Source organism: Aotus nancymaae, unplaced genomic scaffold, assembly GCF_030222135.1.
Source record: "Aotus nancymaae isolate 86718 unplaced genomic scaffold, 86718_ANA_hifiasm-v0.15.2.pri h1tg000092l, whole genome shotgun sequence".
In the NCBI taxonomy this organism is placed as follows: domain Eukaryota; kingdom Metazoa; phylum Chordata; class Mammalia; order Primates; family Aotidae; genus Aotus; species Aotus nancymaae.
The window spans coordinates 2,151,550-2,166,618 of NW_026988507.1; the positions used below are offsets into that span (position 1 = coordinate 2,151,550).

General features: G+C 45.2%; 2 protein-coding genes across 2 annotated transcripts in view; one reads left to right on the plus strand and one right to left on the minus strand.

Annotated features, from left to right (window-relative positions):
- Positions 1-412: 412 nt before the first annotated feature.
- CCDC184 (coiled-coil domain containing 184) lies at positions 413-2,689 on the minus strand. Its single transcript, XM_012459139.2, has one exon. The coding sequence runs from the start codon at positions 2,209-2,211 to the stop codon at positions 1,627-1,629; it is 585 nt and encodes a 194-aa protein (XP_012314562.1). The 5' UTR covers positions 2,212-2,689; the 3' UTR covers positions 413-1,626.
- A 1,316-nt stretch (positions 2,690-4,005) lies between these two features.
- ASB8 (ankyrin repeat and SOCS box containing 8) overlaps positions 4,006-15,069 on the plus strand; it is a 28,930-nt gene continuing 17,866 nt past the window's right edge. The window contains exon 1 of the mRNA XM_012459137.3: positions 4,006-4,082. The gene's annotated coding sequence lies outside the window, so the exon portion shown is untranslated. The remainder of the gene's footprint in view (positions 4,083-15,069) is intronic.

Genomic DNA, 15,069 nt, shown 5'->3' on the forward strand with positions numbered 1-15,069 from the left:
GTGATGTGTCACTGTTTTCAGAGATCCCAGGCAATCCCTCCAGAACAATACCCCCACCCCACTCCTTCCATGGAGCAGGTGCTGTACCTGCCATTCCAGGACCCAGATTCGGAAATCATTCTCCCAGAGACCAGATGCTTCACTGAAAAGAAATCTCCTGCCCATTTGGAGTTCTAGCTACTAAAAACCCATGTTAGCATGGGAATCTCAACACTTACCACCTCCTTCCCCAGGGCAGCTTGAGGTCAAGGTGCAGGACAGAAAGGAAAGCAGGCAGAGTTGGCAATGCCTGTCCCAACCAGGGCAGAGACAGTCAACTCCTTGAACTGGAGGCAAAGAGAGGAGGGAAGGCATGGTACCTGCAGTTCCCACTAAGCCCCACCCTGATATCCCCCTAGTACCAGTCAGCAAGGAGGGGAGATGACGCCTTTTTTATTAAGATTAATACCAAGGAAAGCATTGAGAAGGAATACACAAAGGAGGGGGAGGGCACACAGTCACCACTTGAGGAGATGGGAGGGTTGCACATCAGTAAAGGAACCTCAGGACAGCCACATGCTCCATGCCCTGGTTGGGGGAAAAGGGAGGGAAAAGCGCCATGATAGCTTGGAGCTCACAGAAGGGTCTGAAGCCCCCTGAACCTAACACCAGAGCCACAAGCCCTGCCCCTCAGGGCTCACACACTACTACACAAGTGGACACACATAACACAAGACACTATGGAGGCCACACCGAGAGGCAGCGGGCAGGGACATATTGACAGAAAAAGGAACTGAAGTTAAGCAGGTGTAGCCAGGAGAGACAGTTTTTGGCTGCGGCCCCAAGAGTCCCTCAAATGTCCCCTAAATCTGGGCTGCTGCTGAGCACCCCTGAGTCTCTGCCTGTGAACTGGGCTCTTTGTTCTCTAAGCCCCAGTGAATGGAAAAGCAATCCCAGATGAAGTCAGTGACAAGGCAGGATCCGCTCTGCATGCAAAATCCTAGAGGTTGAGCTATTATGTCTTCATGCACATTCATAGCCAGCTCCTCCCAGCCCAGGGGCCCTTGGAACCCCATTCACCCAGATTCCTAGGGCTGCAGTTCCCTCCTCAAGCTTCCTTTACCAATCAGCAGCCGCAGAGATCTGTGAAGGGGAGAGGCTTCTGCAGAGCACTTGAATATCTTGGATTTCAGCAGAAGGGTAAATTTCCTGTTGCCAGAACAAAATACCCCCAATTCCTTAATTTCTAGGTAAATTGTTAGAGATTATTTGCCATGGTCCTAGATAAGTCCTTTTTCAGAATAGAAAAAGCAGAAATTTATTTACACAATTCAGGGGTTCTCCTGTTGTCTGGGAGGGGGAAAGGACAGGATAGGGGATGGATGCGAGTCCAGAGGTGGGCGCTTCCTGTCCCGGAACCTCACCTTTCCGCAGTTTGCTATAATTTGCTTGGTTGGGCAGAAAGAATTATTGATGCTCCCAAAGTCCTTCACCCTACAAATCCTTCCTCGAGGGAGTCTCTCTCTGCCTGACCCACAAGAGCAGCTGTCCAAGTGAAGCATGCCGCACCGCGCCGTTCGGTCCCCTCGCGTCATGCACTCGGAAACCCAAAGCCAGCCCGGGAAGGTAGTGCCCCACGGAGTCCCCTCACAGGGAAGCCTCGCCCTCCAGTTGCAGCAGGGTAATGTCGGGCAGGTCGAGGGGCTCCACATGTGGCCCGTCCCCCTCAAGAAGACCAGCACAGGGGCTCTCGGGGCGCTCACAGTGACTGGTGGGTGTGCCGGGGCTGGGCATCTCCTTCTCTTCTTCCTCGTCCTCCTCGTCCTCCGGATCGCGACCCAGCAAGCCGCTGTCCCCGATCCCAGGCGACGGAGTCTCCGGCTCTTGGGGGTCGCTCCGGAAGCTCCCCTTGCCGCCGACCACGCCCAGGCCGCCCTGGCGGGGCGCCGTGGTCATAATCTGACACATGGAGACGATGGCTCGCTGGTTGGCGCACACGTCGTCCGAGAGCACCTGGATGTGCGAGGCCTGCTCGTCCAGGGCCCCCCTCATGGCCCTCACGTCCTCAAACAGGGCTTGCAGCTGGGCTTTCAGGTGCTCCATCAGTTCCTTCATGCCGCCGTTGTACTCCCCGGAGATCACGTCCCCCACGGCTGGCACGGTGGACACCTCCAGGGGCGCCGGCATGTCGCCGCCGTCCTTGGTCATGATCTCCAGCAGACCGTCCTCCATTGAGTGGCAGAAGCGGGTGGCGGCGGCTCTGGGTCGCGTCCAGCCCGGCCTCCGGGGTGGGGGAAGGGGTGGAGGGGGAGAGGTCCCGGGAGGGGCGGGGAGGAGCCGAGGGAAGCGGAGGCTCCCGAGACGGCCGGGGAGCCGACGTGAGAGACGAGTCCCGGGCAGAGGGCGCGGGCAGGATCGCGGGAGGCCGAGAAGAGGCGGCGGGACGAGGACCCGGATGGGGTCCCAGAGCCGGCGTCTCTTGGGCTCGCCCCGGGACGAAAGTGCCCTGCCCTGCCTCGCCTCCCGGATCGCCCCGGTGTCAGCGCCGCCCTCTGGACGCCACAAGCAGAGAGCGCCCGCCGGTTCCGTGGGTCACAGACGCGCTCGCGGAGGGGCCCGGGTCAAGGCCGAGGCCAGCGGCGCGTCGGGCTCGGGACTCCCCCCGGCCATTAACGGGCAGTGCCCGCGAGTGTGGCAGCAGCAGCTGGGGCGGGTCACCCGGAGGCGCCGCGGATGCTCCTCTGTTTCCAAGGCGACGCACGGCACGTAAATGACGTGTGTCTCCATGGTAACCAGGAAGTGGAGAAGAAAAAGGGAGGATGGCTGGAAGCTGCAGTGGGGCTTTGGAGTCTGGACTAGGGGGTTGGGGGGAGGTGAAGGGGATGCTGCAGTGGCTTCGGCCGAGGCTGGAAAGAGCGCGTGGTTGCAGTGTTTAGTAGGGAAGCATGAGAGAGCCGTTTGCTGCAGAAACCTCCAAGTCCGGGAGAGATCGTCCCTCCCCTAACCGGAGTATGAGACCCAGCGCGACTGCCCTGAAGGATTTTTCCAGCCCGCATTCCTTTCTCAGAGGATGGCGCTAAAGTAGGGTCCTGCCTCCCTTTCCTCCAGCCGTGCGCAGGAAAGCGGAGGGGGTAGCGAGGCTGATGCTAATCATCCCAGAGTTGAGCTGGGGCGTGGTGGCGCTCTGGAGCCGGCCCCACCAGGCCTGGCGGTGCAGAGGCAGGAGGAGGGCACTACGGAGGTTTCTGCAGTAAATCAGCCCTCTCTCGAGGGCTAGAAAGCACGGGAGCTGGGGAAGGATGGGACTCCCTCCTTTATGGTACCCTGCTGCTCCTACCCAAGTCCCCGGGAGTTTGCACCGGATGGGGAGGCCAAGTACTTAAGTTTGGAGAATGAAAGCTCCATAAGGGCGAGATTTTTTGTCTCCCCTGCTCCCTCCATCGCGGAATCCCCAGCTCCTAAAATAGTGCCTGGCACCTAGTATATAGATGCTTAATATAGTTATTGAATGAATACTTTAACAAAAACCACCACGTCCCCTGCTGTCATCCAGAACTCTCCAAGCCAAACGCAGTGGGTTTTAGGAGACCCGACTTCAGTTTCGTTTCTGCCATTTATTCATTCAGAGACCTTGGCCACATCATTTTCCTCATCTGTTAGGGAATTGGACTGGATAATCTGCAATATCATTTCTAATTCTGAATAACACTCTGCATCATCTCACAGGTGAAAAGGTAAACAGACCGTTGACCGTTGTGTGGAGGGGATGAATTGAGGGACTGCGTGTTAGAGTAATTCCCTCTCTCTCTTTCAGTGTCCAAGTTCAGACCTACATTGAGTGTCCCCAACCTTTGTGACAACCCTTTTCCCTATTTAAGGGGTGGAGCAGGAAGGGCGAAGGAAGAAGAAAAAATGTCTTTAATATATGTAGATGATACCAGATTGAGAAGGAATCGGCACCTGGGCGGAGCACACCAATTAATAATGATCCTAGGAAATTAGGGAAGACAAGTGATCAGAAACCAGAAATGAAGTTCGCAAGAATAAATCTGGGAAAGAGAAACAAACTGTATCACTTCAAGATAGAGAAGAACTAGGTAAAGGTGAGTGTTTTGTAAACTGGCGATTCAGCAACAGCAAATGTGTTACCTTGGGGTTTCCCTGGTTATGTGCTTGGTGATGAAGAGTGAAGCTGGCCCAGGGAAACTTTTATGACACTAGAGGACTGTTTGGCCTATACCAATCTTCTTGCTATTAAAATAGAAACAAGTTGGGAATATCCTAAGTGACCAGCAGCAGAATGTTTAAATAATCTAAGCCAAAATTGCTGTTGTAATGAAGTATTATGCAGCTACTAGAAATTTGATTTCCCAAAACGAATATATGAACAAATTTTAAAAACGTAGTATTGTATTTTCTAAAACTAATGATTCAATCGTATTTGCTTGCTCATTTCTTCCTTCGTTCAACAAACTTCCAGCACTCTCACCTTGGTTAGGACTCTTACCTCTGCTATGTACCCCATGCGTGGTAATAGCACCTTAGGTTACTCCTGAAACTCTGGCTCAGGAGAGGACAGAAATGCTCTTCCTTGGTTTCCATAAGCCCAACTGAAGTGGGCTTATGGAAACCAGGGAAACAAAGAGACTTTGTTAAAAACTATAGGAAAACTAGAAATAGAGACAGGACACATGAAATAGCTGAGCTTACACAGCATAAGTTTCTGATTATACTACAGCAAGCATGTTCTCAGGGCTTATGGTTCAACCCTGCTTTCATCCTTCCCAGGAGAACTCTGCTATAGCCAGAAAAGACTGGCGTGGCTTTCAGGCTTTCTGTCTGGTTCTGTTACTTTACATCTCTTGACAAGCACTTCACATGGAAGATTTCATCTTGCCGTTCACTCTTCACTTTTATCCCTGCCTTCTACCTACAAAGAGTGACTCTGTCATAGTAAGGGACCTCTCATCTTTGACATCCCATACGCTTACATTAAGTATAGTCTCCATACAGGAGTAGCTGTGGTATGTCATCATACAAGGCCTTTTGCCATTATTGTTGAGAATACCATGTATGTCAAGGCTTTCAGAATAAGATTACATCCTGCTGGCCAGAGGTGCTGGCCATGAAGTCCACTGAGAGTACAAGGGGTCTGAGCCCAGAGGGAGGGGAAATTATTGGAGAAAGACCGTGGCAAACATATGCAGAGATCAAGTAGTGTGGCTAGTCCAGTCAAATTCCAGGTCAAACATTTGAGAGCCAAGGGTAGGTGGGAACTGGGGAAATGGACCAGTAGCAGGATTTGAAAATATAGGAAGGTGGCTGGGTGCAGTGGCTCACGCCTATAATCCCAGCACCATGGGAGGCTGAGGTGGGTGATCGCTTGAGGTAAGGAGTTTGAGACCGGCCTGGTCAACATGGTGAAACCCTGTCTCTACTAAAAACAAAATTAGCAGGGCATGGTAGTGGGCTCCTGTAATCCCAGCTACTCCAGAGGCTGAGACAGGAGAATCACTCAAACCTGGGAGGCAGAGGTTGCAGTGAGCTGAGATCATGCCACTGCAGTCCAGGCTGGGTGACAGAGCAAGACTGCCTCAAAAAAAAAAAAAAAAAAATAGGAAGGAGACATTGGTGCATCTGACAGAAAACCAGATCATTTCAGGAACTCTGTGTGAAAATGAGACAAGGTAGAAATGTCTAGTCTCAGGAAAATAAGGAGAACAGATGCAGAGCTTCAGTCTGCTGGCTGGGTTACAGGGCTGGGCCTCTGGATGCCAGTGCCTGATAGTTAGTTGCATGCATCTATTTCCAAGCAAAAGGGGGCCAGATGTGTACCCCAGCCATCCTACTAGAATATTTAGAGGAACTGCCACATAGTAAGAGAATATAACCCCTACATACCTTCTGCTTCCTGCTTCTCTATTATCCTCTCGGAATCACCTTAGCTGTTTTTTCCTTCATCCCTCTCTCGTCAGCTTGTGGGGAGAGACTTCCATGCTGCCTATGTATAGGTTTCCATCAGGCACACCTAGTTTCAAACATCATATTCTCACTAAAATTGGGATTCAGAAGAGGCCCTGACATTTTCCTCTGTCTGGTGTTCAGTATATCTCTAGTTTCTATTTTATATAGCTGGTGTATATTTTGCACTATAAATCCAGTGAAGCTGGCTAGATTCAGGTCTAGAGCAAAGATCTAAAACAAGATACAGCTGACTGCTGTACTTAGGCCCCAAATCCCAGACAATATCCCCCAAATATAACTTTTATGAAGCTGAGCTGCTTTGTGGCCCATCGCAGCATGATATCACATTCAAAAGAAACACATCCAATAGCCAAAAGAATTAAAAAGCAATTTAGATTTTTATTACAGTCTCTGGGCAAACTCTAAAGGGGTTTACATTCTTAGTGCACAGCAAAACATCTGAAACTTCTCTTCCTTCTCTATTTGTTCCACACATTATGGCATAGCTGTGGCTGCTGGTCTCTCTCCTTTCTCCCCAAACACCCTCAAACTTTCTTTCAAGCCTAGCCCTTGCTTTCTGACTCCTCCACTCTCTTCATTTCTTGGATGTATTCTTTTTCTCTCCTGCAAGAAGAAGCTTCTTGTCCTTCTCATGTAAATCAGGCCAAGCTTATTTTAGCTCCTTTGATTCTGTCCCTCACTCCCCCAATCTGCACAAGTACTGGGAACCCCAGCTATCAATTATAAGGGTCTTCTCAGGGGATAAAAAACATGAAGAGGCTGAGAATATTCACATTGTTGTGGGTTTTGTCTGTCACATAGACTAGTTTTTCTCAGCACCAGAGAGTGGTTTACCTGGCATTACAGCCAACCTGCTTTGTTCATCTCCCCCACGTTTGCACAGAGAAAAGGACATAGTGGTTTGCAAAGATCCTGGGCCCTTATGAGCCTCTGACTGGAGAGGGGATCCAACTGTCCACACCCTCAAGATGATTTAGCATCATAGACATGGCCATGTGGTGAGCCACCTACCCACCCCTCATGTAAGGCCTGAACTACACTTCCAGGGGCTTGCTCTGTGACCTCAAACTATTTTTAGTAGTCTTTAAGGCCACCCCTAATCCCTTATTTCTCTTCCATATTAACTTTACTCAGAGAAAGAATTCTAGGGGAACTTCCAACTTCTCACGCAATATGAGTCTCCACTGACAACCCCCCATTCCAATTAAACCTGTTTTGCCAGTGTCATCCCATCTCCCCTTTCTGTACTGCCCGCTGCAGCAGCTTCCCTTAGATCAACACTTGCAGAGGCTTTTTCCCCCATCAATGCATATTCAAACATGTATTCAATGTCATGGTGATGTCACCAGCTCCAATCCAAAGTCTCTGGGTAACTGGCCATGGACACAGAAGCATTCGGAACTCTGGAGCCACCGTGATCCCTGGTACATGGCCTCAAGCACCTTCCATCATCCCCATAAATTATTTTGCCCCCAGAAAGTTGTCATTTTTGCAAAAGCTGGTTTGGCCTCAAGTCAGGCATTGATAGTGCTGCGTCACCTGAAAAAAAAACAATTTCTAGTTCAATGGGGGCAATTTTGTTTGACCAATTGGCTCTCCCAGAGTATCAGTCCAATTTGAAGGAAATCATGACCAAATATCTACAGTAGGATAGGGACTATGGTATGGTATGTGTGCCATAAACCTCTCTTCCATTAAAGGTACTTTTAGGAATTTAATGTCCTTTGTAGTTGACTTATGCAAACTTCCAGGCCCTTCCTTGTCTGTCATATCTTGAAGAAATCTGTGCTATTCTATCCTACATAATTCTACAAAACTTTGTAGGTCTCACTATTACTAATACATCTAGTTATACCATGTCCATCCCTCTCAGAGGCCTCCCAAATAGTGTCAAAAGTTATTTCTACCACGTTCTCAAGGGCCAACAAAGCACTATCAGTTACAGTTTAGCAGCCACTGTGAAGGTGCATTCTGTTTCTATTGCACAGACACAAATGGAGACTATACTAGTCTTTGTGATGATACCATGAACAGGGGCCCCAAAATGTAATCCATGTCTTCAAAGTACTGTAGAAGTGCTAGATCTTAGGCAAAAGTGAGGAGAAGGGCCCTTTCCCCCAACTTTTCCACTTAGACCCAGAGGCCCTCATTTTAAGAAGTCTTGCATGAAAATAGCTCCATCTTCTGTGGTCGACTACTCGTTCACAGTTCATAGGCACAAAGCCTGCTCTTTTGTTCGTTTTAAGGCACCAGGATCACCTTCACCCTGGAACTCTAATCCTTTTGTTTTGCTTTATTCTTCTCCATACCAGTTATCAATATCTGTTATTCTGTATTTTTGCTTATTTATTTTATGTATTATTATTTATCTTTTACTCCCAGCTAGGGTGTAAGATCTATTAGGGCTGGGGGGTTTGTTTTGTTCACTGCCATATCTCTAGCACTAAAATAGTGCCTGGCACATGGTAGATGCCCAATAAATATCTGTTGAATAGATGAATGAATGAAGTCTGAATCCATACTAGAAAAATAAACGACTCCCTTAAGGACATGTATTCTGCAGAGCTCCAACTCTGTCCTTCTTCAGGAACATTTTAGCTTTTTCAGTTTCAGCCATCTACTTTGGTAACCTATGACTTGTGGTCACACTATTAAGTGGCCCTTCTAGTGGCCTTTCTTGAACAAAGGAATACTTACTTCACAGACACATGGAAGTCTCCATGTCTTACAAAATAGAAAAGTGCTTGCAGCTTTGAAGCAAGAGCTGTCACCTACCAACCCGTCTAACCTCCCTGGGCATATTCCACCACTATCCCCATCAAAGTCTCAAAGATGCCAGGGCCAAGTTTTGTGAGAACTCAGGGTCTCTGCTCCCCTCAGCTTTATCTGGGAATGGGATAATGTCAAGCCTGTATCTTCATACTGCATGTTGAGGAGAACTCCTGATTTATATTCTTATTCTGCTGGAGACAGCCTTCAAAAAAGTACCCTCTTCTGGTTATAAGACTAGTAGCTAATTGAGAAAGGGATATTATGAACATAAAGATTACTATGCGTTAAAGCTAGTGTACCTCTTCTCTTCATGTTCCTAAACTGGTAGACTATGGTGATTTAGGGTAGTGTTAGCACAGAGTTACATGTTTTACTGTAATAAAATGAGTCCTTTTTGTCCCTTGCTGCCTCCTTTCCTTGCTTCTGTTCTAAAACCAAATCAAATAAAAACTCCCCACATTGATCGAATATCTAACAAAAGCTATATAAAGATCAGCCTTCCCAGGATAGTAAAACAAAATTAAAACCAAACAGCAAACATGGATCAGAAAAACAATATTCCAGAAATTGAGGTTAGTCTCTCAATAACCTAAGTGAGACATTTTCGGTGAGGTCTTGATATTCTCCACAATGTTGTTTGGGTCTCTAAGACCCAGAAGGAAGCAGTACGTGAGGTTTACCGGTAATTGCCTAGATTAAATGAATTAAACTGGGACTAGATTCTCCTCAGAGGATAATCCTGAGTCACATATCCAATCTCCCATTCATCCCAGTTCATCCATCACCATGTCACACACTGGCTTCCAGCTGCTTCTTATACTATTAAAAACCAATTCCCTCTTACCAAAGGCATTAGTAGCTTTTGCTGTTCATTAGAACCATGAGTATTATCCAAGACACCTCCAGGTGTATTAAATGATAAACTGCTCACAATTTTACATTGTTCACATTGAAATCACTAATGTTTAAATTGCAGGAAGGGCTATGGGACATAAGCTTCTCTGCTTCATACATGTGGACTTAAATTATTGTGTTAGGGGATAGTCTCTTTCTAGAAAGGAGTGATTGTGGAGAAAGATTCTAAGAGTTGGAGATAATGTAATTTGAAACTTATTGCTGTAATTTGACATCTAAGACCTAATATAAGAAAGCAAATACTCAACAGATAGGGGAGAAGGAAAAGCTAGAAAGAACTTCTCAAAGGATTTTTAACTCTGAGACAAACTAGCGTTATTTCTACTTCCACTGTAAGGTCAAGATGCAGGATGAGGCATTTAGGTTAGATTTCTTAAAGAACTTGAGAGTGATGACGTGTGAGAGAGGAAGGAGCCTGCATATCTCCTCTCCAGGAAGCCTTGAAAGCCAGAAAAAAGTCTTACTTGGCTGAGTTTAGCTTGGGAAGAAACAAATTTATATATCCTTGAGACCAGCTCTGCGCTATTTCAGCAATTCTACTACCCACATTTTAACTCCAAACCAAAAGTCGAATGAGTCCTAAAATAATTGCATGTTTTTCATAATAGGAAGTTTACCACAGTCTCTTAATACTCACAGATGCTTCTCTAATCCATTTCCTTCTCCCTATTTCTTCAAGTAATGCCTTACTCAGGCCCTTGCAGTCTCCTGCCTGGGAGACTATTCCTCTGCTACATGTTGACAGAGGCTAGCAGATTGGACAATGCAGCTCCAGGATTTACAGTATACGCCTTTAACATATCTAGTCTACTTTCAAACAGTGTAAAAATCTTATAACAATTTACTTTCAGTTTCCCCCTTATGTTTTTGTTGTTTTTATCATACATATCACTTCTACATATGCTAAAACCCAACACCATTTTTATTATTTCTATGTTTTGTTTTTTTTTGAAACGAAATTTCACCATCGCCCAGGCTGGAGTGTAGTGATGCAATATCGGCTCACTTCAACCTCCACCTCCCGCGTTCAAGCAATTCTCTGCCTCGGCCTCCAAGTAGCTGGGATAACAGGCGTCTGCCACCACGCCCAGCTAATTTTTGTATTTTTAGTAGAGATGAGGTTTCACCATGTTGGCCAGGCTGGTCTTGAACTCCTGACCTCAGTTGATTCACCTGCCTCAGCCTCCCAAAGTGCTGAGATTATAGGCGTGAGCAACAGCTCCCAGCCTATTATTTCTACTTTAAATAGTCTTTTATTTTTTCAAGAGACTAAAAAGTGAGAGGTTGGGTACAGTGGCTCACGTCCATAATCCCAGCACTTTGGGAGGCCAAGGTGGGAGAATCACTGGAGCCCAGGAGTTCGAGACCAGCCTGAGTACATGGTGAAACCCCGTTCCTACAAAAAAATTACAAAAATTAGCCAGGCATGGTGGCACGCACCTGTAGTGCCAGCTATGCGGGAGGCTGAGAGAGGAGGATTGTTTGAGCCTGGGAGGTCGAGGCTGTGATTACACTACTGTTGTACACCAGCCTGGGTGACAGAGCAAGACTCTGTTTTTAAAAATAAATAAATAGGCTGGGCGCAGTGACTCACACCTGTAATCCCAGCACTTTGGGAGGCCAAGGCAGGCGGATCACCTGAGGTCAGGAGTTCGAGACCAGCCTGACCAACATGGAGAAACTCCATCTCTACTAAAAATACAAAATTAGCCAGGCGTGGTGGCACATGCCTGTAATCCCAGCTACTTGGGAGTCTGAAGCAGGAGAATCGCTTGAACCCAGGAGGCAGAGGTTGCTGTGAGCCGAGATTGCGCCATTGCACTCCAGCCTGGGCAACAAGAGTGAAACTCCATCTCAAAAAATAATAATAAAAAAATAAATAGTGAGAAAATGCTTTTAACTATTTTACCTATATTTATCACTTCTCACACTCTTTATCTTTTTATATTGATCCAAATTTTTGTCATTTTTCTTTTGCCCGAAGAACTTCCTTTAACATTCCACCTTTGTTGGTCTAAAAAAAGGCTTTATTTCACCGTTATTTTTGAAAGATATTTTTGCAAAGTAGAAAAAGTTCTGGCTCAATCTTGTCTTTCACTTACATAGCTTTTATGAGAAATCTGCTGGCATTTTTTTTTTATTCCTCTACATCAGCCAACAGCATGTAGGGTGATGCTCCCCTCCCTGTGTCCATGTGTTCTCATTGTTCAGCACCCACTTATGAGTGAGAACATGCGGTGTCTGGTTTTCTGTTCTTGTGTCAGTTTGCTGAGAATGATGGTTTCCAGCTTTATCCATGTCCCTGCAAAGGACATGAACTCATCCTTTTTATGACTGCATAGTATTCCATGGTGTATATGTGCCACATTTTCTTTATCCAGTCTATCATCGATGGGCATTTGGGTTGGTTCCAAGTCTTTGCTGTTGTAAACAGTGCCGAAATGAACATACGTGTGCATGTGTCTCTATAATAGAACGATTTATAATCTTTTGGGTATATACCCAGTAATAGGGTTGCTGGGTCAAATGGTCTTAACACTGCCTTCCTTCTGCCCTTACACCAGAAATCACTGTGAAATTTCATGATTGGCTTGAAGTGAAGTAAATAAATGTTGACTAGTCTTTATTGATTCTAAGTTTTGAGACACAGGAATGCTTTGCCCACTATTCCCAGGGGTGCATGGGTAGATTGCACAGAAAACGCATGTTTTCTTCTAGAACTTGCAGGGTTTCCATGTAGTTAAGTTTAGCTAACCAAGCCATGTGGAGTTTTCTTTGTGAGCAGAATAAGCTATGGATCCAATGTTACCTTTTCCACATGGTATCCAGTTGTCTCAACAGTATGTATTTCTAAAGTCCATTTTTACATTGTTTTATAATGTCTAACATACATTAAATTTTTATATGTACTTGGACTGATGCCTAGACTTTCTACTATGTTCCATTAGTGTGTCTGTCTATATACACCAATTCTATACTAGTTTGACTGTGAAGGCTTTGTAATATCTTAAATGTCTGATAAGACGGGCCCTTCCTCATTGCCCTTCCTTTCAGGACTTTCTTAGATATTCTTGTTTATTTCTTCCATACGAACTTAAGAATCAGTTTGTATAACTAAAAAAGTGAAACATAATAACCTTGGTCTTTTTATTGGAATCATGTTAAGTTTACAAATTCACTAAGAGTGTCTTTTATTTGTTCAGATTTATTTTGTGTCTTTGAGGATATTATGTTAATAGTTTTCCTCATAGGCTTTACATATTTCTTTTTACCTTTATATATAGGAGTTTTGTAATTATGGTTGCTATTACCAATTGGCTCTTGATTCCATATTATTTTCTAACTGGTCCTTCCATATATCTTATGTATGAAGCCTGTTGACTTCTGAATATTGCTTTTATATTCTGCTATCATATAGATTCATCTTTTTGTTTGTGTAGTTTTTTCATTGATTAACTTTTGTTATCTAGATATACCTATATTATCAACAGTTTTCTCATATCCAATAGATTTCTTTTGTAAAAATGCACTGACAAATACCTCCAACATCATATTAAATGTTGTATTAATGGTGGGTATCCTTGTCTTGTTTCAGGCATTAACATGAATGCCTGCAGTGTTTTCCTGTGAAAAATAGTAAGATGATGATAAACAAGATGCCTTATGATTTTAAGAAAATTTTCTTCCATTCCTCTTTTGTAACTTACTTTTATAGGAAATGCAACTTTAATTTTTCAAATGTGTTGTCAGCACCTATGAAGATAATTACAGGACTCTCCTTATTAGCTATAATAATATTAGTTGTATTAATGAATTTCCTAACATTGGACCATCTTTATATTCTCAAAACTGTTTCTACTTAGTCATGACATACTGTGCTGTCTGATTCAATTTGCTAGTATTTTATTTAGCATTTCTGCCTATAATATTCATAAATGATATTGGTTTGTAATTATCTCTTTTGTATAGTCTTTATCAGATTTTGGTTTCAATGTTATATTTATGTCATTAAGTTTTTGAATTGGGATAAGAGGTCTTCAAAGAATATCATTTTTAACCATCTTGGATACTGTTGGCCAGGCTGGTCTCGAACTCCTGACTTCAAATGATCCACGCACCTCAGCCTCCCAAAGTGGTGGGATTACAGATGTGAGCCACGGTGCCCACCCTAGGAGTTATTCTTGACCACAGTACCCCTCATCTCCAGCTTGTAACCAATCACTAAGTTCTATCAATTCTAACGTTAAAATATTTCAAATTCACCCACTTCTCTCTCCCTTTCTATTGCCACCATTCAAATCCAAGCCTGCTTTGTTTTTCATTCAGATCTCAGATCTCTTAGGCTGCTGTTTTCTGTTTTGTTTTTGTTTTTGTTTTAGACAGAGTCTTGCTCTATCGCCCAGTCTGGAATGCAATGATGTGATTTCGGCTCACTGCAACCTCTGCCTCCTGGGTTCAAGCCACTCTCCTGCCTCAGCCTTGCCAGTAGTTGGGATTAGAGACACCCACCACCATGCCCGGCTAATTTTTTTGTATTTTTTAGTAGAGATGGGGTTTCACTATATTGGTCAGGCTGGTCTTGAACTCCTGACCTCAGGTGATCCGCTCGCCTCAGCCTCCCAAAGTGCTGGGATTACAGGCGTGAGCCACCGCGCCCGGCTGTTTTTATCTATTTTAATCCTTGCCATGGCCTCACTATAATCCATTCTTCTTCAAAAAGTCAAAGTGATCCTTTAAAAACACACATGGGGTCATGTCACTTGAATAAAACCTGTTGATTGCTTCTTGTTCTTTTGGGATACAGTTCAGAATCCTTAACATGTCACCCAAGACCCCACCTGATCTGAAGCCTCCCTACCTTTCCAACTTCTTGTCTTTTTCTCATCCTTGCCTCTTCCTTGTCTTCTAGCTTCCTAAGCTCTTTCCTCCACAGGGTCTTTGAATACCCTGGCTCTGCTCCACTGGCTGGGAGGCCTCCTCCCCATACCTCCTCCACACCTTTGACCTGGTTATTTCCACCCATCTTCCAGGTCTGTGCTCAAGGAAGCTTTTCTTGACCTTCCAGCCTGAATTAGGTCCTCTCTTGAATAGTCCTATTCCCCTCTCTACTATATATCTTAGTTTATTTGGGAGCTATAATATAGCTATTTTATAGCAAAAATACCATAAACTGGGTGGCTTGTAAACAACAGAGATTTATTTCTCACAGCTCTGGAGGCTGGGAAGTCCAAGAAATCCCAGATGTGGGTATCTGTGAGGGCCCATTTGCTCATAGATAGCACTTCTTACTGTGTCCTCATGTGGTGGAAGGGACAAAGTTCCCTCTTTTAGAAGGGCACTAATCTCGTCATAAGGGCTATGTCCCTATGACTTAATAACCTCCTGAAGACCCTATCTCCTAATACCATCACCTTGCAG